The sequence below is a fragment of the Pelophylax lessonae genome (assembly GCF_965119305.1).
Source record: "Pelophylax lessonae genome assembly, chromosome: 2".
Taxonomy (NCBI): domain Eukaryota; kingdom Metazoa; phylum Chordata; class Amphibia; order Anura; family Ranidae; genus Pelophylax; species Pelophylax lessonae.
Window position 1 is genome coordinate 540,933,685 of NC_138769.1, and position 22,561 is coordinate 540,956,245.

General features: G+C 45.6%; 1 protein-coding gene across 1 annotated transcript in view; it reads left to right on the plus strand.

Annotated features, from left to right (window-relative positions):
• Positions 1-22,561, plus strand: part of AKAP11 (A-kinase anchoring protein 11) — a 189,068-nt gene that overhangs the window by 32,226 nt on the left and 134,281 nt on the right. Inside the window, exon 2 of the mRNA XM_082244878.1 lies at positions 15,421-15,530. Coding sequence (XP_082101004.1) covers positions 15,468-15,530 — 63 coding nt within the window. The 5' untranslated portion in view covers positions 15,421-15,467. The remainder of the gene's footprint in view (positions 1-15,420; positions 15,531-22,561) is intronic.

Below are 22,561 nucleotides of genomic sequence, written 5' to 3' on the forward strand. Positions count from 1 at the left end.
CTTCGGACTTGCATGAGGGTCCTGGGACTGATGGTGGCCTCCTTTGAGGCAGTACCGTTTGCCCAGTCTCATACCCGAATTCTCCAAAAGGAGATTCTTCTCAAATGGAATCGGAATACCGATTCCCTGGACAATCGGATCCGGTTGAGCGAGCGGACCAGGGAGTCTCTGGTCTGGTGGCTTTGGTCTCCGATGCTCAGCCAGGGGAAGTCATTTCTTCCGATAGAATCCAGGTTACCGATAAATGTATTGGAACTGAGAGCGATCAGACTTTGACTGATTTACTGGACCGTGCAGCTCCAGGGCAGCCCGGTTCGGAACCAGTCGGTCAATGCCACGGCCGTGGCTTATGTCAATCACCAAGGGGGCACCAAGAGTGTCCTGGCGGCCATCGAAGTGGTCAGCAATCTTCGTTGGGCGGAACGGTTTGTTCCGGCTCTCTCCGCGGTATTCATTCCAGGGGTGGAAAATTGGCAGGCAGATTATCTCAGCCGTCAGATTCTGGATCAAGGGGAATGGTCTCTTCATCCAGAGGTATTTCACCAGCTGTGCCTTCATTGGGGCACCCCGGATGTGGATCTGTTGGCATCTCGGCTCAACAGGAAGGTGCGGAGGTTTGTAGCCCGCTCCCGAGATCCTCTAGCGGATGCAACAGACGCGCTGGTCGCCCCGTGGGGACAGTATCAGCTACTGTATGCCTTCCCTCCTCTCAAGTTGCTGCCGAAACTTCTTCGCAGGATAGAGGTGGAGGGAATTCCAGTTATCCTGGTAGCTCCGGACTGGCCTCGTCGACCCTGGTACGCCGACCTGGTCAGGCTGGTCGTGGACGCTCCTTGGAGACTTCCTCTCAGGGAGGATCTGCTGTCTCAGGGACCCATCTTCCATCCTGCTTTACAATCGCTGGCTTTAACGGCCTGGCTGTTGACCCAGGTGCTGAAGGACAAGGGATTGTCAACTTCAGTTATTCCTACTCTAATTAAAGCAAGGAAAGCGACTTCCAGAAAAGCCTATCATCGCACATGGAAGTTTTATATTGCGTGGTGTGCATCCCTTGGATTTTCTCCACGTGCCTATTCGGTGACCCGAATCTTGGCTTTTCTGCAACAGGGGGTTGAGCAGAAGCTGGCCTTGAGTACTATCAAGGGTCAGGTTTCAGCGTTGGCAATCTTCTTTCAGAAACCTTTGGCTATTCATTCCTTGGTGCGGAATTTCATCCAGGGGGTGCGGCACCTGGCTCCGCCAGTGCGCGCGCCTTTACCGCCCTGGGATCTTAATTTGGTGTTGTCGGTTCTTCAGAAACCTCCCTTTGAAGATATTAGGGAGATTCCCTTGCTTACGTTATCCCAGAAGGTGGCCTTCTTGGTGGCCATCACTTCTGCACGCAGGGTGTCAGAACTGGCCGCATTATCTTGTCGTTCCCCATATCTGGTGGTTCATAGGGATAAGGTGGTTCTTCGTCCGAATCCATCCTTCCTTCCTAAAGTGGTTTCAGAATTTCATCTGAATGAAGATATTGTGTTACCTTCCCTGTGTCCTAAGCCCAGTCATCCTCGGGAGTTTGCGTTACATTCCTTGGATGTGGTTCGAGCAATCACGGTATACTTGAAAACGACGGACTCGTTTCGTAAGACGGATTCACTTTTTGTGATCACGGATGGGCCCAAGAAGGGGTTGCCTGCATCTGCCGCGACTATCTCCAGATGGATCAGACAGACGGTGGTACAGGCTTATTCTATTAAGGGTCGGAATCCTCCGTTCCCTGTTAAGGCGCACTCCACTCGGGCGCTTAGTGCTTCCTGGGCCTTCCGCCATCAGGCGTCAGTGGTCCAGGTTTGCAAGGCGGCTACCTGGTCGTCGGTTCATACCTTTACAAAATTTTATAAAGTTGATGTGATGGCATCGTCAGATGCCTCTTTTGGCCGAAACGTTCTGCAGGCCGCAATTTGAGGAGACCGTTGGTCTACCTCGAGGGTTTTTTTCTGTTGGGTTTTCAGTTGAGTCTCATCCTTTTGTCTGATGAGCCTTTAAGATTTCTAGTCGGCACCGGTTGGGCCTTCTAGATTGGATTTTGATTTCCGTTATCCCACCCCTCATTTGTGGCACTGCTTTGGGACGTCCCAATTTTGATATTAATCAAAGAGGACTGCGTCTGTCAATGAGCGACAGAGAAAAATGGATTTTTGTAAGATCTTACCGTAAAATCCGTTTCTCTTAAGCTCATTGACAGACGCAGTACCCGACCCCTCTATTTTTGAGTTGGGTTGGGTTAAATTCTCTGACACTGCTTTGTGACATAACTGACATCCTGTAGCAGAGAGAGAGAGGATATACCCTCTTGGACTGCCCCTAAGGTGTGGCCAGAACGTTTTCTTCTGCCTAGTGTCCTACTCCTGTAGAGGGCAGTATAACCCAATTTGATATTAATCAAAGAGGACTGCGTCTGTCAATGAGCTTAAGAGAAAAGGATTTTACGGTAAGATCTTACAAAAATCCATTTTTAAATGCAGAAATGTGAATTGGGCTTTTTATCTTAAAGCAGAACTTAACTGTATCTGAGCAACACAAATCAAAAATGCTGTTTAATTCATTTTTATTATTCAAAGCAAACTTGCCAATCCATGCGTTGATTTTGTTGAGAAATAACCTCCTAGTAATTCTAGCTGCATCCATCTTGAGTAAGGGCAGATGATTAGTGTAGTACGTCCTGGAATCCATCTACTCTTAGCTCAAGCATGCAGTCAGCGGGGTGTGCTGAAAGCGGTTGTATACCGCTGGATGTCTTTTTTTTTTTTTTCCCCCCCCTGCAAGGTAAAGTAAATAATGGGCTAGTATGTGCCATCTCATACTAGCACATTATGCAAAACTTGCCTTAAAACAAAGCTGTTCCAGTGCTGCGGAGGCTCCCATCTTCACCCATCTTGGTTCCAGGTTTGCGGGCTCCGGCTCTGTGACTGGCCGGAGCCATGATGACGTCACGCATGGGAGTCGCTGTTCACGGCACAGGGCTCTGAAGGAACGTTTAGGGTGGACCTTCCTTCAGAGCGCATGTTTCTCCTAAAGGGTGCATGTTTAGGAGATGTTTACACTACCTATAGGTAAGCCTTCTTATAGGCTTACCTATGGGTAACAGTTCCTCTTTACCTGAGAAAGCCCCTTCTCCCCCTCCTCCAGGTGAAAACAAAAATGCCCATGAAGACTCCTGGGATGTCATCATGTTTGGCCTAGGCCAGAATCCAGGAAGCAACTGAAGAAATGTACAGGGGGGAAAAAAAGTTTAAAACACGTAAATATAATATATCTTCCTATCTGTGGCTAGGATTAGAAATAATTATGTTGATTATGAGAGTAAAGTTCAGCCTCAACTAGCTTACACTGTTCTAGCTTTATTTAGAAAGGTCCTAGGGGGCTTGTTAACAACTCACCTGGTGAAAGTTTATAAATAGTGTTTTGTCGTACGCTCTTGTAGTTAGTACATCTGTTTTATGGCTTTTAACTAGATGCACCGAAATTTCAGTGGCCGAAACTTGACTGAAAATGGTGTTATTGGCATTTTGCCGCTAAGAGAAAAAGGTTTTGTGATTTTACAATGCTTTTTGTGACTCAAACATAACAGTGGTGCGCTATTGATGCGTTCTTTCTGCGTTTTCAATGCATTTTAAGGTGTTGTGCGTTTTTGGTGTTTTTTTTTTTTTTTTTTTTAACTGACCAAAAATGCAGCAAGCAAGATTTTTACACTAGTGTACAAATGTGTGTGTAGACATACATAGAATTTAAAGGAATACATTTTTCTTGAGCTTTTATTGGTCAAGAGGTGCCAATAATGGCTAACTAGAAATTCATATTCATTTAAATTCATGCTATTAATTAAAAAGTCGAATATAATACAATTAAACATAAAAATATATGTTTTTAAAAACTGTCCTTTTCAGTTTTCGGCCTAGTACATCCTGTATTTTCGGTTTCGGCACCAAAATTTCTATTCATTGCACCTCTCATTTTAACTGTTGCCCGAATTATTATGGGTAAAAAAATTTTTTGGATTAATCATTTATTGATTAATTCACATACACCAACTATATGAATAAGCCTGCTTCTGAAAAACCTGCAGCGTATCGTGCAATACCAGGATGTCCACAGTCTTCTGGGCTTAACGACACAGGGTCCATAGCTCTAAAGGCTCGTACACACGATCAGATTATTGAACGATCTGTCGTCCATTTTTTGTTGCATGCTAGTCTCATGTGGAAAGTGAAGAGGTTTCTTTCATATGAAAATTCAACTTCAGAAGTGATGTCATGTGTTGAATTGTTTTGTATGTGTTCTTTCATTTCTGAGCATGCCTAGTCCTTGCTCTTAAGATTTTTTTCAGACAACTGTACTAATTAAATGAAAATCGGACGTTGTATTGACGTATGATAAAAATTTTATAGCCTGCACATCCAGTTTTTGTCGTCCAAAAATCCGTAATCGGCTGTCGAAAGCACTATATTAACAATCCGAAAATCGGCAGATCGTTCGATTTTTGTTTAATGTGTACGGGCCTTAAGTCTGCTGTTCATTTTGGTTTATGGTTTTCACTGGAAACCTCCACTTACGTTTATCATTTTTATGTCAGTTGGTAAGATTATATATTTCATATATTCATATAGCCAACGTTTGGAGTTTTAGCCTTGCACATTTTACCTACTGGACAAGCCCATCTCTGTACTGTATATAGGTATATACTCTAATCTATATTCCAGGGTTCGTACGGTCATGAAAAAGTTGAAAAAGTCATGGAATTTTAAAATTGCAATTTGCAGGCCTGGAAAAGTTTTGGAAAATATTTTAACCCACAAAGTTTTGGAAAAGTCATGGAAATTTGTTTCACAATCACTGTACATTCGAATATGCAGAAAAGAGAGAAAGGCGCCACTCAGTTGAGCAGATGTAAATAATTTTATTGACACATATTAAAAACTTACACAGAGGTAAGCGTCTATCTTCATAGCTCGGCGTCCTTCCGGGTCCGCTGTGTTTCCGCCCCTGAGGCTGGCCAGCAGCAGGGAGATGACACTAGGGGAGAACCAATCAGGGGACCCAGTCTGATCGAGGCAGCGGTGAAGCGCATACCTCACTGGAGGGCCGCAAGAACGTGAAGATGCAAGGGGGTGGGGGGGCGGTAACCAGTTTCGGAGCATGCGTGAACCACTCCTTCTTCAGATCCCTGAAGGAGCGGTTCACGCATGCTCCAAGACCGGTTCGCGCCCCTCCCCCCCCCCCCCCGGGGTCATCACGTTTTGTGCGGCCCTCCAGTGAGGTATGCGCTTCACCGCTGCCTCGATCTGACTGAGTCCCCTGATTGGTTCTCCCCTAGTGTCATCTCCCGGCTGCTGGCCAGCCTCAGGGACGGAAACACCGCGGACCCGGAAGGACACCAAGCTATGAAGATAGACGCTTACCTCCATGTAAGTTTTTAATATGTGTCAATAAAATTAGTTACATTTGCTACACTGAGTGGCGCCTTTCTCTCTTTTCTGCCTGTTCGTGGGACTGTTGCTTCGGCCTAACAAAGAGCTGCCCTTGATGTAAGCGCCGCATTTGTGCATCTGTGCCATCCATACCAGTCCAGCTGCACCTTCTCCATCATGACTGCCTGAACTGAAGCTTTATCCCCAAGCAGGAGCGCCCATCACATTTTTTTCTTTCTCCAGTATATTCAAATATAGTTGAAAATATTGGTTAAATTACAATAGTTAACTTTCGTGCGATCCGTCACGTGACATTCTCCACGGGGGGTAACCTTTTTTACAGTCTATGGGGGTAACGCAGTTTCAGCTAACGTTAGTGTGTAGCAAAAATATGCTGGGTGTTGCATGGATTTTCTTCTTCATTAACATGTATACATAGACATATCATGAAACATTCGGTCATGAATATCTACTTGAAGTCCTGGAAAAGTCTTGGAAATGTCATGGAATTTTATTGGTAAAAATGTGTACGAACCCTGATACTCTTAACGTGTTTTACGTGTGCACACTGGCACATGAGGCCGTAAAATGTAAATTACTGCTGAATTTTCACCGCCAGGGGATACACAGCTGCCATGTGGTACACTGCTCAAAAAAATGAAAAGAACACTTTGAAAATACATCATATCCCAATGGGGAAAAATATCATGCTGGACATCTATACTGATATGGAATGGGTAATTTTTTAGGAACGAAAGGATGCCACATCGTTTGATGGAAATGAAAATGTATGAACCTACAGAGGGCTGAATTCAAAGAAGATCCCTAAAATCAAAGTGGAAAAATGATGCAGCGGACTAGTCCATTTTGCTGAAAGGTCATTGCAGCTACTCAAAATGGTACCTAATGAGATGACAGATGGTGTCCTGGGGTATTTTCTCCCAGGTCTGGACCAGGGCATCAATGAGCTCCAGAACAGACTAAGGTGCAACCTGGCGTCGTCGGATGGACCGAAACATAACGTCCCAGAGATGTTCTATTGAATTTAGATCAGACGAGTACGGGGGCCATTTATCGGTATCAATTCTTTCATCCTCCAGGAACTGGCTGCATACTCTCGCCACATGAGGCCGGGCATTGTCATGCACCAGGAGGAACCCAGGACCCACTACACCAGCGTAAGATCTGAAAATGGGTCCGATACCTAAATGGCAATCAGGGTGCCATTATCTAGTCCGTAGAGGTCTGTGCGTCCCTCCCAGGCCTTCTCAGACCATCACTGACCCACCACCAAACCGATCATCCTGAACAATGTTACAAGCAGCATAATGTTCTGGATGGCTTCTCTAGTCCCTTTAACGTCTGTCACATGTGCTCAAGATGAACCTGCTCTTGTCTGTGAAAAGCACATGGCGCCAAGAAGGGAACTTGCCAATTCTGGTGTTCAATAGCAAATGCTAATCGAGCTCCACGGTGCCTGGCAGTGAGAACAGGGCCCACTAAAAGACGTTCGGCCCACAGGCCACCCTCATGAAGTCAGTTTTTTTTTATTGTTTGATCAAAGACTTTCACACCAGTGGCCTGCTGGAGGTCACTTTGTAGGGCTCTGGCAGTGCTCACCCTGTTCCTCCTTGCACAAAGGAGCAGATACCGATCCTTCTGATGCTAAGGACCTTCTACAGTCCTGTCTAGCTCACCTAGCCTGTCTCCTGGAATCTCCTCCATGCTCTTGAGACTGTGCTGGGAGACACAGCAAACCTTCTGGTAATGGCACATATTGATGTGCCATCCTGGAGGAGTTGGACCTCTATAGGGTCCAGGTACTGCCTCTTGCTACCAGTAGTGACACTGACCCTAGCCAAATGCAAAACTAGTGAAAAACAGTCAGAAAACATGTAGGGAAAAAGATGTCAGTGGCCTTCACCTGTAAAATCATTCCTGTTTTGGAGGTCGTCTCATTGTTGCCATTTAGTGCACCTGTTCATTTAATTAACACGAAAGCAGCTAAAACTGATTAACAACCCCTCTGCTACTTAACCACTTGCCGACCGGTCACATTGACCGTACTGCGGCAAAGTGGTTCGTTATCGTCCAGCGGCGTAGTACTACGTCGCTGGACTCCTCCCCCTGTAGGCGGCGCTCGTGCGCCGGCGGAGGCGCGCTCCCGCTGTTTTCATTCACAGCGGGAGTCGGGCCAGGGGAGGAGCGGCGGCGATCGTCGCTGCTCTTCCCCGATCGTTGGGGAATCTAGTTTGGAGATCCGCCCGCCTGTGTAAACAGAGCGGATCTCCTCAGTGACAGGGAGTGACAGATCGCAGTGTTCAGCATAGCTGAACATCCGATCTGTCCCTGACTCACTCAGTCACCTCCCCCCACACACGTCAGTAAGCACCAGGCATACATTAACCCCTTCCCTGCCAGTGTCATTTTTACAGTAACAGTGCATATATATAGCACTGATTACTGCAGTAATGTCACTGGTAACCCCAAAAGTGTCAAAAATGTCAGTCAAGGGTCCGATCTGTCCGCCGCAATGTCGCAGTCCCGCAAAAAAAATCGCAGATCGTCGCCATTACTCGTTAAAAAAAAAAACACCAAAAATGACAGAAATCTTTCCCTTAGATAGTAAACACAATAACTTTTGCGCAAACCAATCAAAATATGCTTATTGTGATTTTTTTTTTTTACCAAACATAGGTAGCAGAAAACAAATTGGCCAAAAATTTAAAAAAATTTTGATTTTTACATTTTTTTTTTGGGGGGAATTTCATATAAAAAAATGTTACAAATATTGTTATTTTTTCAAAATAAACACTCTTTTTTTGTTTATAGCGCAAAAATTAAAAATCGCACAGGTGATCAAATACCACCAAAAGAAAGCTCTGTTTGTGGGAAAAAAAGGACGTAAATTTTGTTTGGGTACGGCGTTGCACGACCGCGTAATTGTCAGTTAAATTCGCACAGCGCCGAATCGCAAAAAGTGGCCTGGACGTAAGACAGCAAAATCCTCCGGTGGTAAAGTGGTTAACTGACCATATCAATATCCCAGGGGTTTAATTGACTTGATGCTTCACTCTAAATAGAAAGTGTTCCTCTAATATCTTTGAGCAGTGCAATAAATGGCTGTATGCAGTTTAAGCCGCTGCTTGCACATACCCGCGTATGCTTAAAGCTGTTTGCCTCTGAATGCAGACTAGCTGTGTCCGGGGTAGTAAGCCCATACTAAGACAATATACTCCTACAGGCACACTGACTTAAAAGTTCTATAGACACAAGGGTTAAAACAACTAATCGATTAATCGTCAACTAATCGATTATGAAAATAGTTGTCAACTATTTTCGTAATCAATTAATCGGTCAGCCGATTAGTTGTCCTGCATACAGAATGCATTATTTGTTTACATATCAGAAAATACAGCGCAACGCACATATAGCTCAGTACACCGTCCCTACATGTATGTAGATGGCCGAGAACTTGTGAATGTGTGAGGAGCAATGCCTAATGGGAAATGTAGTCCTGGGCAAGAGAAGGACCCAAGTGATTCTAAAGGCAGAGGTTTTTTTTAACCTTGCTATAGGGACACTCTATACAGTACTATACTTTGCTGCTTCCTATAAGGGCACTTTGAAGGCAGGAGGGGCCAGAAGTGCCGAGGGAGGGGGGGGGGGCGCAGGGCGCAGAAGAGGAGAATCAGTGCTGCTCTGTGAAAAATCATTACACAGAGGGTAAGTATGTCAAGATTGTTGTTAAAAAGAAAAAAAATCCAACGTTTACAATCACTTTAAGGGCTCTGTGCAGGGAAGATGAGCATCTGAACCCAGAGAAGGTGGAGGCCGATAGACTAGAGGTGATATAAGGCATTACAACATTTAAAGTAAAAGTTTACTAGTATTTTGCATTATATTTAAAATTATATCCATGAAAAAAAAAGTCTCAGCTTTTAGTACTACTTTAATATATAAATGTTATCCCCCCCCCTCCACCCTTCATATTCCTTCATGTTTGACTCCCAGTTAAAATATCCTGCATATCCGACTTCTGGGCATATTTTTTTTTATATACATGCACGATACAAAATATAATACTTTCACTTTTTCACAGTAGAAATTATAATTATATATTACAGTAGCGATTTTTGCTGTTTTTCTACTATAAAGGGCTATTTTTTTTTTTAACCCCCATCATGACAGGTGATAAAAAAAAAAAGCATGCTGCTGCTACTAAATGTCTTCTGCTGCCCATACACGTATTGGATTTTTGGACAGAAATATTTGCATCTATATTTGTTCAAAAATTATTTGTATATTCGTTGAATGGACGAGTGGTGTTTGAAAATTTCACTTGCTTTTAACAATACATTTTAAAATGAATATAACTTCTGAGCAAAAACCACATATACACTTTTTGTTTCAGAAGTTTTCTATTCTGCTCCTTCAAATTTTAAACCTCTAATAATACATATATCTGTCTCAGAGTGGATTAAATATCCAACTATATAGCTGGATAGTTATATTTACCACTGCATATAGATATTCAAGAATATTAACTAAATTATACACTTATTTGTTTGTTTTTTTTTTTTCAGGTTTTTATCCGATTAGTCGATTAATCGAAACAATAATCGGCCAACTAATCGATTATGAAAATAATCGTTAGTTGCAGCCCTAATAGACACTGGCCTCCTATTTAGGCCGTTTTTATAAGCAATGCCTATTTAAATTGTAACATGCACACTGACACCTAGGACCGCACCACAACAGCACCTTGTATTTTACCAGTTTTAAAACCAAGACATAGTAAGTGAAGAGGTCTTACTAATCCGTTTCTGAAATTTTAAATATCTGTTGTGACTCTTGACCACTAGCCAGATTTAAAGTGGTTTTAACCTCTTGCATAAAAATAACAAATGTCATGCTTGCCTCCTCCTGTGGTTTTGCACAGAGCAGCGCAGATCCTCCTCTTTTCGAGTCCCCCTTCGGCGCTCCTGGCCCCTCCCTCTTGTTTCTCCTCTTGTTTCTCCTCATTGGCTCACTGACTTTTGAGTTTTGAGCCAATGGCACTCCGCTGCTGTCTCAGCCAATGAGGAGGGAGAGTCCCAGGCAGCCGAATTCCTCCTGCAACATCGTTGGATAGAGGTGGGCTCAGGTAAGTGTGAAGGGGGGGGGGGGGCTGCTGCACACAGAAGGTTTTTTATCTTCAAGCAGAGTTCCGGCCTCAAAATCTAAAACGATTTTGGGCCATCCGCTTGCTGAGGGCAACCTGAAAGAGAAATGGATGGTGACGATTTTTTTTTTTTGGTCACTTACCTTTATTATAGAAGAAAATATACTCACCTTCCTTCCACTCCCTCCCTCTGCGGCCGTGGCCCGCACCGTCACTACCGGTTTGCGATGATTCCTGGGAGCTGAACGTCATTGCTCCCAGGAATCAATGCTCCTGTACCGGCCCCGCTCGTCACTTCCGGTGCAGGCATGGAATTCACTACCAAACAGCTTCTGGGCATGCCCAGAAGCTGTGCAGGGATGCCGCGCCTGCACCGGAAGTTGCGAGCGGGGCCGGTGCAGTGCATTGTGGGATTTCAACGTCACGGAAGAGGACACGAAGATGGACGCTGAGGCTTCAGCTGCCCACACCTGAGATGGCAGCGCTCGTCAGTTCCGGTGCAGGCACGTCATTCACTGCTAAACAGCTTCTGGACATGCCCAGAAGCTGTGCAGGAATGACGTGCCTGCACCGGACATGACGAGCAGGCCAGTGCAGGGCATTCTGGGACGAAGAGGACGCCAAAGAGGATGCGCTGGCTTCAGCTGCCCACACCTGAGATGGCAACGCTGGACAAGACATTTTCAAGGTAAGTATTTCTTCTTACAGGTAAGTGTGACCCGGGACAGTTCAGAGGCTATCCATTATGGAATGTACTAGCCCTGACTGTCCCGGGGGTAAATTGACCCCCGAGGCCGGAACTCCGCTTTAATGCATAGAATGCATTAAAGTTATACTAAAAGTCTTGTGTTTTTTTTTTTTTTCTGTAAAAATAACAAACATGTTATACTTACCTGCTCTGTGCAGTTGGTTTTGCACAGAACAGCCCCGGTCCCCCTCTTCTGGGGGCCCTCGCTGGCTCTCTTGGCCCCTGCCTCCTGTTGAGTGCCCCGACAGCAAGCCACTTTCTATGGGGGCACCCAAGCCGAGCCGCAGCTCCATGTGTCCATTCAGTGATGGAGCCGCGTTTCGGCCCCGCCCCTCTCTCCTTTTCGGTTGACTTTGACCGCAAAGAGAGGCAATGGGGCCGCTGCTGTGTCTCAGCCAATCAGGAAGGAGAGTCCCAGATGGCCAAGGCACTCATGCACATTGCTGGACTGAGATGGGGCAGAGGGAGACTGCTGCAGACAGAAGGCTTTTTATCTTAATGTATAGAATGCATTGTCTGTGTTCAAGTAAAACAAAACCTTCCAATGTTGTGGTTTCCCATCCACACCTCTCCTCTAACACTTTCCTGAGTTCTTTATCGATCCAGCGCTGTGCCTGGCTGCAGGTCTTCTGTTCTCTCTTCCTGCTTTCACAGCCATTGGCTCATACCGATGTCAATCAAGTTCTGTGAGGTGAGAGCAGGGGGTGGGACCAAGCCACACTGTGTGGTCTGTGGATGCACGCAGCTCGGCAAGGGAGTGAGCCCACACATGTGCCCCCCATTGCAAGCAGCTTGCTGTGGAGGCACACACAGAAGAGAAGTGGAGAGCACTGGCTGGGGACTCCAGAAGAGGAGGTAAACAACAGGTAAGTGTAAACCTCTTTAACCACTTGAAGACCACCCACCGTACATTTATTGCACAGGGTGGCCGCTCTGTGTCGTGATCTGACACTTAAGAGTCTGGGGCGTGCGACCGCCGGTGACTTGCTCCCTCTGTGATCACAAACAGCGGGAGCCCAGTGGTGGGTACCGCGGACTCAATGTCTGTCAGCACCTGTCGATTACACCGTACACAGGCAAAACGACAATCTTTCTATGTACAAGGCAGATTGCTGTTGTGTCAGAAGGGAAGTTATCGATCCTGTGTTTCTGCAATGCAAGAACATGGATCAATGCCTTCCCCCTAGTCAAAGCAGCTCCAATGCAGTGAGTAAGCACAGGCTAGACCTAGTTAACCCTTTGATCGCCCCTGATGTTAACCCCATCCCAGCCAGTGTCAGTACAGTGACAGTGCATATTTTTTAGCACTGGTCCCCAAAAAGTGTCAGGTGTCCGATTAGTCCTCTGCAGGAAGGGGGTCCTTAGTCAGGAAGGGGGTAAAACCTTCTGGAGCTGAAGTAATTAAAAATGGGGGTATACAATCACTTAATGCAATGGAAAAAATGGAAGTTGGGATGCCACTTGTGGATCAATGGATCAATATGACTTTAGAGTTGGGTTTCAGTCACTTAGAAGTTAGCAGTAGCCCCCTTTCCTACTGCTCATTCCATCTAGGGAGGAGACCTTAGATTGATCCCCTGTCAAGTCAGATCAGAGTGGAAACTGATGTCGTCCTATATGACATCAGTGTCCATTCTGATTGTTCCTGATTTTGGTTTTTCCTTTATTTTGTGATTTTCTATTTGTAGCACTACTCCCAAGGGAGCTGCTGGTTACGGGTCCCCCTGGGTTACCATTAGCAACAGTAAAACAATCTGGCATTTTCCAAGTGTTTTTACCTCAGACAAGAATCAGTCCAGTTTCTTTGGTTTTTATGTATTATTAGGAACTTGGATAGGAGAAGGGATGAGTGGGATACTCCAACTGAACAAAACTATGCACAATAGGGAGGGACGACTTGAGTAAATGCTGGTTAATTCTGAGTAACCCTGAAATTGAGCTAGTCATTGCTAGGCCGCTGGTTTCATTCTGTCACTAGCTTTGACGCAGAACTGAAGTAATTCTCTGAGGTAATCTGTACTCCGAAGTAATCTGTTCTCTGAAGCAACTGAACTGTACTGCTGAAAAACTTCAGGGCCCTTCCTGGCACCCCCTTTGTTCCCAACCTTCAGGGTTCACTACACGACACCCCCTTTACTATAACACTCTGAGTGAGCTGGTTCCTTGATCCCCTGACTTCTCTGGAGTGGTCCCCTCTCTTAGGCAGACCCCTAGGCAGATCCCTTGGTACTCACGATTCTGTTTTTCCCAAAGTCCTCTACCCAGCAGCTCCACTGGTCAGCACACTGGATCCTCTGCAGCCTAGCTCCACTCCTGGTCCCTAGGCCGACCACCTGGACCACCTTCCTCACTCTGCAGGAGGAGAGACAGCCGTCCACTTCCTCTTGGGACTTTGCTCCTGCCAAAAGTCACATGCTCCCGCCCTATTTTTGGCCAATCCCAGGATGCATTGCCCCGTGCCCTCCCACTGGGACTGCAGTGAAACAGGATGTGTCACTGGCTAGGTTTCTTCCACTGTCCAACAAGCTCCCTCATTGGATACAATGGGAACACTCCCTCAGACCCAGTGAATCACACCTGGGAACATGTGACAGGCAAAACTAACATCAGCTCCCCTGATAAGCAGCAGGAGCAAAATAGATGCTTTTACCTAGCACCTGTCTAGGAGGGTGCTACATACGCAATCCTTATGGGTAGCCAGATGTAACCGAATAAGAGTTAGCCTTTACCCACATTCATTCAAGCCAGTAAAGGAGGACCTGAAAGAAAACTATATTTTCGGACTGACAAACCTGATAGGACCTTGATGTAAATCGATGCACATCTACTTGCATCTGACTGACCATAAAAGTATATTGCAGTCCATTTTTGATCCCAATGTTTACCTTAACCAGAAATTTTCTCCTTTACATCCCTTCACAATATTTTCAATTCTACAAATTGTGTCTAATCCATGACGTTTACCAATCCTTTCAATTAAATTGCTGCCCTCTTCTAGCTGATGATGATTGTTATTTTGTTTGTTCTTTCAAATGTGTTTGTGTTTTTTAGTCACTCAGTATTTGGAGATTTATTATTTAGCCTATTTAGCCTTCTGAAATATATATTTTTTTTAATTTAGTTTTTTTTCAAAAAGCAGTATAAAATAAAAGGGGCAATGTTTGAAATGTTAAAATGGTTGTTTGATGACTGTAAACCCATCTTGGCAATGCTGAGAAATGTGCAAGTTATCACTGTCCTATCTTGCTAAGTCTTTAAGTGGATTGATTTACAAAAGGAAATAGAAGATGTGAATTCTTGTCATGTACTCTGAAACAAAAGTGAAGTGGGTTTTTAGTAGTTTCCTGTACTCTTGTAAACATTTCCTTTCCACCGACCAAAGATGAGTAAAGGTCTTGCTGAGCATGTAAAATAACTGCCATGTCGGAAATGCTTTGCAGCCTTTTTTGATCATAGGGCCCCAATAGACAGCCATAGCCAAACAGATTATACATTCACCTTTTTATAGAAACAGTATAGTACAATTTTACCTAGTAACTATTGGACAGTCTCAGAGCTAAAGACTGCTTTAAGCCCCGTACACATGGGCCAAATGCCGGCCGACATCGGTCGGTTCAATAAAGACAGGCTGACATTCAGCCTGGGTGTATGCCAGCTGGTCCGACAGAAGCCGGCCGTGGGAAAATACCCTCCAACATTGGTGGTCAGGGTTGGAAGAGATCAATGTTAAAGGAACCCCTAGAATCCTCTGGAGGAGCCACAGGATTCATTTGAAACCCAATTTTTTTTTTTTTTATTGATACTGGTATTTATAAAGCACTATCAATTTAAGCAGCACTTTACATTATATATTGTACATTCACGTCAGTCCACTCGAAAGTCCCTTAACTTGCATTCAAACCCTTATTGAGAATAGCTGCCTTAGATTGTATTTGTGCTTTTTCTTTTGTTAACAGTATTATCAATAGTATGTAAGTATATGCATGTAATTGTATAGCTTTTTAATATAAAGAGCTGGCTGGTGGAACTCAGTTGTTGTGCATTTTTTTTCCCCACAGATATGCCCTAGTGGACTGTATTTTTTTTCCTCCATTTTGCACCAAATATGGACACCTGTACGAGAAGCCAGGTTGGCCAAATGAAGCCTAAAATATCGGTGAAAAAAGAAGTAAGCTTTATGTTTGTGGCATTGTATGTCCTGCACGAGACCATGTGTTGTTTTTTTTTTAATTGTCTAATGTGGTAACAATGGACACTAATGCCCCGTACACACGTACCAATTGTCGGCCGTAAATATTCGGCCGACGACCGATCGGCCGATTGTAGGCTTGTTAGTATGATGCTTCCGACAGCGCATTTTCGGCCGAACAGAATCTGTCGTGCAAGCATTAAAATTTTTGTTGGCCAACACCAGAACGGCCGATTGTTCGCCAGTCAGTACAGATTTTGGCCGACAGACAGCAGATTTGCAAGACTGGGCATGCTCAGAAAAGAAAAAAGACAAGGAAACTTAACCATCAAATGACATCACTTCTGCAGTCGGCTGTTGTTGGCTGATAAAATTCGTGTGCAGTCTTTTGCAGTTTTCAACAGACACGACAGCCCTGGACAAAAGACGGCTGATCGTTCGGCCGACGATCGGTACGTGTGTATGGGGCATTAGGCCCCTTTTGGATGGGTGGACTAATTGGATTTGCTTGTCAGTTTTTTAGGCGAACCCGATTGTCCCATCCGTTGCCCACATGTGTCCGTTGACATCCGATCCTATTCTCTAAAAACAGACAGATGGGGGATACTACCCAGCCGTCTGGCGGCCCGGATGACAGTCATATGGAAAGGGACAGGCGATCAGTTTCCATCTGATCGCCCGTAGAGGAAAGCGGGCCGTGTCTGCTCTACATAATCGGAGAGGACACGGACCTGTTATCCACTTGCTCAGCAGAGATCAGTGATCATATTCTCTGTTGGCGGAGTCTGACCATTTGTAGGGGCCTTAGAAATTACGTTTTTAGCTGTTTTCTAGATATAGATATGTATACCCACAAATTATTCTTGGTTGTCAAATTTTGTTTTTCCATGTTGAACACCTTCACAAGTTAAAAAAATTGTAATGCCTAAGCACACTTTTGCAACTTTGACATATGCTAGTAAAACCGTACATATCGACACAACTACTTTGTGCATCCATGTGGATTATAATGCTTTTTTTTTTTTGGGACTAATTGGGCTTTCATTTTGTGGTAAATGTTAATGGTTTAAATTTTATTATCAGAGGAAAACTGTCCCGTATAAAAATTATTATTATTTTTTTTTTTTAATTTAGCTGTATATTTCTTGTTTCTACCATAACCTTCCACCAAAGAACAACCCAAAATAAATTCTCCTGATGATGGGAGCGATACCACATATGTGTATGTTAGTTGTTGTTTGTACCCGTAGTACAGCCCAAAAACAATAGTGCTCATGTTGCTTCTTTTTTTTTTTTTTTTTTTTTAATCCTACCTAAAACACACTGGCACTGACTATAAGTGACACTGATAATAATTAAAAAAAATAAAAAAATCCTGTCCAAAAAACACGTGAAAAAATACTTTGACCATGACCTTGACCCAAACACTAACCTAGATCAAATCTTGATGTAGATATTTCTTTGTATTTTTCATCATTTTATTTTGTTGTTCCTTTTTTTTTTTTTTTCTCTGCAAGGGTAGAGAGTCTTTCGTGCACGCTCTCTCTCTCTCTAAGAGAGAGAGAGCGAGAGAGAGAACACAGGGAGGGGCTTCACACTGACCAATCAAAGGCTATCACAGTGATAAGGTGACCCGGAATCAGGAGTTCCGGGTCCCAATAGTTAGTGCGGGGCCTGGGACTCTCGGGGAGATCCTAGTTTCTGTGCTGGGAGCATGCCGTATGGTGCTGCCTCACGGGAAAAAAAACCCGGTCCAGTGGGGCCGCATACTTGTGTACGCTTGGCATGAAGGGGTTAAAGGAGAATCTTGTTTGTTCTCCATTTTATTTGATGGAAATGTCTATCTTCGTCAATAACAAATAAAAATATTGTTTGTATCTGGTGTTTATGAGCAACACAAAATACCCTACACAAGTCTTCCATGCAACAACCTAAGGGCTCATTCACACTTGTGTCAATACCATGTGTTTATGCTGATTTATTCAGTATTTTAAAGCCTCATATCTGCCCTTAATGCCTGCCAGGAATATTGCTATGGTCCCACATAGTGCTGATCCCACAGGAGACGTAGCGTTGTGTTGTGTTGAAAATAAAGCTGTTAAAGATGTTGCTTTCATGATGCATTGACACATGTCAACTGCTTTCATTGCTTTCAATGGTGATGCCCTGTAACCGCACCTTAACAGCACCTAGAGCATTTATATGTTAGTGAAGCTTTTATGAAGTGTTAGCTGGCCATTGGCGGAGAGACAGTGGAAGCTCCAGTATCCCAGAATGCACTGGGAATTAATAGAGAACTGGGACAGAGCAGCTTCAGCCTCTTCCTGCTTGTACCGGGCAGCCATGGGGTAACGCTATTTGCTTCTGTGCGTGGGCAAAAGCATCATCCAGCCAGCAATGATAATACCAGGCAAGAGCAGAAGCATTATTCATTATTGCCAGTGCAAATCTATTTGTGTCGGCAACATTGAGCTGGACCAAGTTAAGTGTCAATGAGATCAAAGTAAATAAATCTATCTTGTAGAGAATTCACAAAAATGTCACACCACAACCTAACCACACCTCAAATTTTGATGATTTCCTCTACATCACTCCCCTTTAAGCATTTCCTACTTAAAAAGCAATGCTTCAATTGGCATTTTTGGAGCATTCGTGATCTTTTTGCAACTCTATAGAAATACGTCATCAATGCTATACACTGATGCTATATAATGCTATATTGGTGAGCATTACTTTATTCTTTATAATCGACACGTGTGAATGAGCCCTAACCTATCAGGCCTAGTATTGTCTTATTTAAGGAGACTCTGTCATCCACACCAAAACGGGAACTGCTGTAGGCATAAAATGCAGGAATCTAGAATACACGTGTATAAGTCTACTGCAGTCTCAAAACCCATTCTCTCTGGGCCAAACCCAAGATGTTCTTACAGGCAAAATTCATACACGAGTAGTTTCAGCCGCCAAGCCGTGCCTCCACACTTTCCAATTTGCTCAACAAATTTCCATGGTGGGTAGCCCATACCCCTAAATCATCACTATGGAGCAACCTTACTGGCCCAATAGGAATATGCAGGAGGTGAGGAAAGCTCACAGCCATGTCATTTATTCAGAGATCTGTAAATGAATGAACTACAAGTCACGTCTGCCGCAGGCTTGTAGTTCCCAACGGAATACAACTTCCGTGATCACTTCACTCGTACTTACATTTCCTCCAGATCTCCAACCGACTGCCTGTACAGGCGGTCCCTGGGTTACAAACAAGATAGGGTCTGTAGGTTTGTTCTTAAATCCAATTTGTTTGCAAGTCAGAACAGGTAAATTTTTTACGTTTTTAGATCCAGCCAAAAGAATAATTTTTTAAGTTTTTTGGATAGCATAGGGAAGGGTTAAAACTAGTGATCGACCAATATAGTTTTCTCTTGCGTCCTTTGACAGTCGCCGCCGACTCATACAGTCTTCACTTATGGGTATTGGTCTTATCCACAGGAGCAAGCTAGGCATAAGATTTTGTTATAAACATTCACAAAACACTTTGCATAGACACACCTATAGGGGGCTGTCCCTCTGGTACAATACCCCCCTGCTAGCAGCATTCCCAAATCAGTTTGTCTTTTGCCTAGTCAGGAGTAGGCAGGCTTCCCTTAGCTGGGGCTACAGTCTCAGCCTTTTCTTCTGTTTTCTTGATTTTTATTTCTGCTAAGTGTTTTTTCTTTACACTGATAGCTTTTTATTTCTTCCTGCACTTAGTTAGTCAGACTTCGGAAGACTACAGCGTTTGCGGAGCTGGGAATCGGACTGGTTGTACTAGAGCCTTATGGAATTCCAGCCCGCCATCGAGCGTTTAGCAGGCTATGCATACGCCCTGGCTTCGCAAACGACCTGTCCCTGTCCTCAGGGACAAAGCCCGCGAAGTGGCTCCTTCGCTAGGATGTCTCAACTGCGGTACGCCGCGTGTTGCTAGCGTCCTGTTTGGCTGACGGCACCCCCACCTGGGTGGGAGGCTTCCCGTCGCAGAGTGGCACCCACGCTTTCACTGGATTGGTGAGTACCATGCTACCCCCTCTGTCTATGGCATTGTATTTCGGGGGGTGTGTGTGGGGCCTCTGTCATGGGGATGGCAGTCTGTTTGGAGTCTGTGATATCCCCCTCATGTCTGTCTGTATGGTCCCCGTGTGTCCTTCCCGGTCCCTGCGGGGGCGCTATTGTGGGTGCCGCTGTGATGTAAAAATCGCGGGGCCACCATTTTGGGTGTGGGCAGGCTGTTCGGCTTCATGTGAGGGCATCAGCAGCCATTTTCTCTGTACTGTTCTGGCGCCCTTTCGGGCGCCATCTGTAGTGTGGACAATGTATTTTCCCATGTGCTCGGCTGCCATTTTCCCGGAGCCTCCCCCATAGAATTACATTGGCAACCATTTTTCCTTGGCTCAGTCCTATTTTGGCCTCTAGCGGCGTGACATCATTTCCTTTCTCCAGGCAGTCGGATCGAGCTGAAAGCGTGGTATTGTACAGATACACTTCTGGGGGTTTTTTTCTGCTATTTTTATGGGATAATACCTTTGCTGGCAGTTATATTCTTCAATATTTAGTAGCCCAGGCTAGTCCTCATTGGGGTGGGATCCGCCGCTATCGCTGAATTAAATGGACAGCGCCATAAAATTTTTATGGAGTCCCAGGACAGCAAATTCCCCCCCAGCTCTGGTGGAGGGTTCAGGTACGCCTGAATCCTCTGCGATGGGCTCCCTTACTGCTGCACTTGCGACTTTAGCGTCTAAAGTGGATCTGTTGATGTCTGAGCGGGCTTCTAAGAAAAGACCCAGACTTTCTCATTCTTCTGATTCAGAGCTAGATATGGTTGCCATGGACAGTGTACCCCCTGAGGGGTCTCAGTCCTCTCAGTCGGAAGGGGAGGAAGAGGAGGGGGACGACCCCCCCCCCCGGGACGGCCAAAGAACGCGCTGCTATGTCTGCGCTTATTAGTTATGTTGAGGATACGCTACATTTAGAGGATGAGCCCCACCCGCCGGGTAAGCGGTCTTCCTTTGGGACCCGCAGAACCCAGAAAGCAGCTCAGGTTTTTCCCTGTCCTGCTGAGTTTCACGAAACGGTGAACGAACAATGGTGCAATTTGAAGCGCAATTTTGTTGTACCAAAGCGGTTTCAGTACCGTTATCCCTTTGCATCTCCAACGGATTTGCGCTGGACCGTGGCCCCTAAGGTGGATCACATGATGTCCAGGTTGAACAAGGCCACTCTGATGCCCGCGGAGGATTCTCCGGTGTTTAGTGACCCGACGGATAGACGGGTGGACTCTCTTACTCGCCACTCCTATAAGGTGGCGGGTTCCTTAATGAAACCTGTGTTCGCCTCTGTAATGGTTTCTCAGGCTGTGGTGGAGTGGACTAAGGTGCTCAGACGCACCCTTGTGGCTGATTCCGCCCCTCCTGCTACCTTGGAGATGGTGGACCTAATTATTCAGGCTGTTTTATACCTGTGTGACGCGGCCTTGGATGAGGCCCCTTTAGTCTCACGCCTATCTGCTGTCGCAGTGATAATCCATTGTATAGTGTGGCTGAAGAGCTGGTCGACCGACCAGACTTCCAGGAAGACGGTATCTGACATCCCTTATGCAGGGAATCGCCTTTTTGGGGACTCCCTGGACGAGTTGATTAAGGGGGTCACTGGGGGCAAAAGCACTCTGCTGCCCCAAGTGTCCAAGGGTAAGTTTTTCCGCGGTAAGCGGGGCCCTTCCTTTAACCTTAACCAGGGGTCCTTTCGTGCCTTTAAGGCAGTGGTTCTCAATTCCGGTCCTCGGGACCCACTAACAGGCCAGATTTTAAGTATTACCTTGGGGGATGCAGACTAGAATACTGCAATCACTGAGCAGCAAATTAGATCACCTGTGATGTAATTTAGTTATCTTGCAAACCTGGCCTGTTGGTGGGTCCCGAGGACCGGAGTTGAGAACCACTGCTTTAATGCACAAGACAAGGGCAAATCCTTCAAGGCCTCTGGTGGCCAGAAGAAACCTTAGGCGGACAAGTCAAAAGCTGCCCACACTGGCACGGCGGCCCAGTCCGCCTCGACCTGAAGGGGCGCCCTCACCCATTTCAGGAGTGGGGGGACGTCTGCGCTGTTTTCCCGAACCTTGGCTGCCCCGGATTCAGGACAGGTGGGTTCAGAAACTCATTCGGTCAGGGTACAAGATTGAATTCCGATCGCTCCCAGCAGACAGATTCTTTCCCTCAAATCTTCATTTGACCCCAGATCGTTTTCACGATCTTCAACGGGCAGTTCAAGATCTCATCGCCCAGGGGGTGATCGTTCCGGTGCCACATCGGGACAGATTTCGGGGGTTTTACTCGAATCTGTTCATGGTGCCCCGGAAGGAGGGCAAGGTGCGTCCGATTCTGGACTTGAAGTTTCTGAACCGCTTCGTGCGGGTTCAAAAATTCTGTATGGAATCCCTTCGATCGGTGGTGGCCTCCCTGAGCCCTGGAGATTTCCTGGCTTCCGTCGACCTCAAGGATGCGTATCTACACATACCTATATTCGAGGGTCATCAGAGGTACCTCAGATTCGCAATCGCGGAGGAGCACTATGTGGCGTTACTTTTCGGTCTCGCTTCGGCTCCAAGGGTGTTTACCTAAGTGTTGGCTCCTGTCCTGGCCCTGTTGCGGGTGCAGGGTATTGCAATCCTGGGATATCTGGACGATCTCCTGTTAAGATCGAGTTCCAGTCTAACTCTGTTGCGCGGTCTGTCAACCACGGTTCAGACGCTCCAGGAGTTCGGGTGGACCATCAATTTTCAGAAGTCGACATTGTCCCCTTCTGTTCGTCTCCCTTATTTGGGGATGGTTCTGGACTCCGCCCATGCAAAAGTTTTCCTGCCGGAGGACAAACCCTGGACTCTGCAGAACGAGGTCAGGTCCCTCAGGGATAACGACTCATCGCTCAGGACCTGCATACGGTCCCTGGGATTGATGTTGTCAGCCTTCGAGGCGATACCA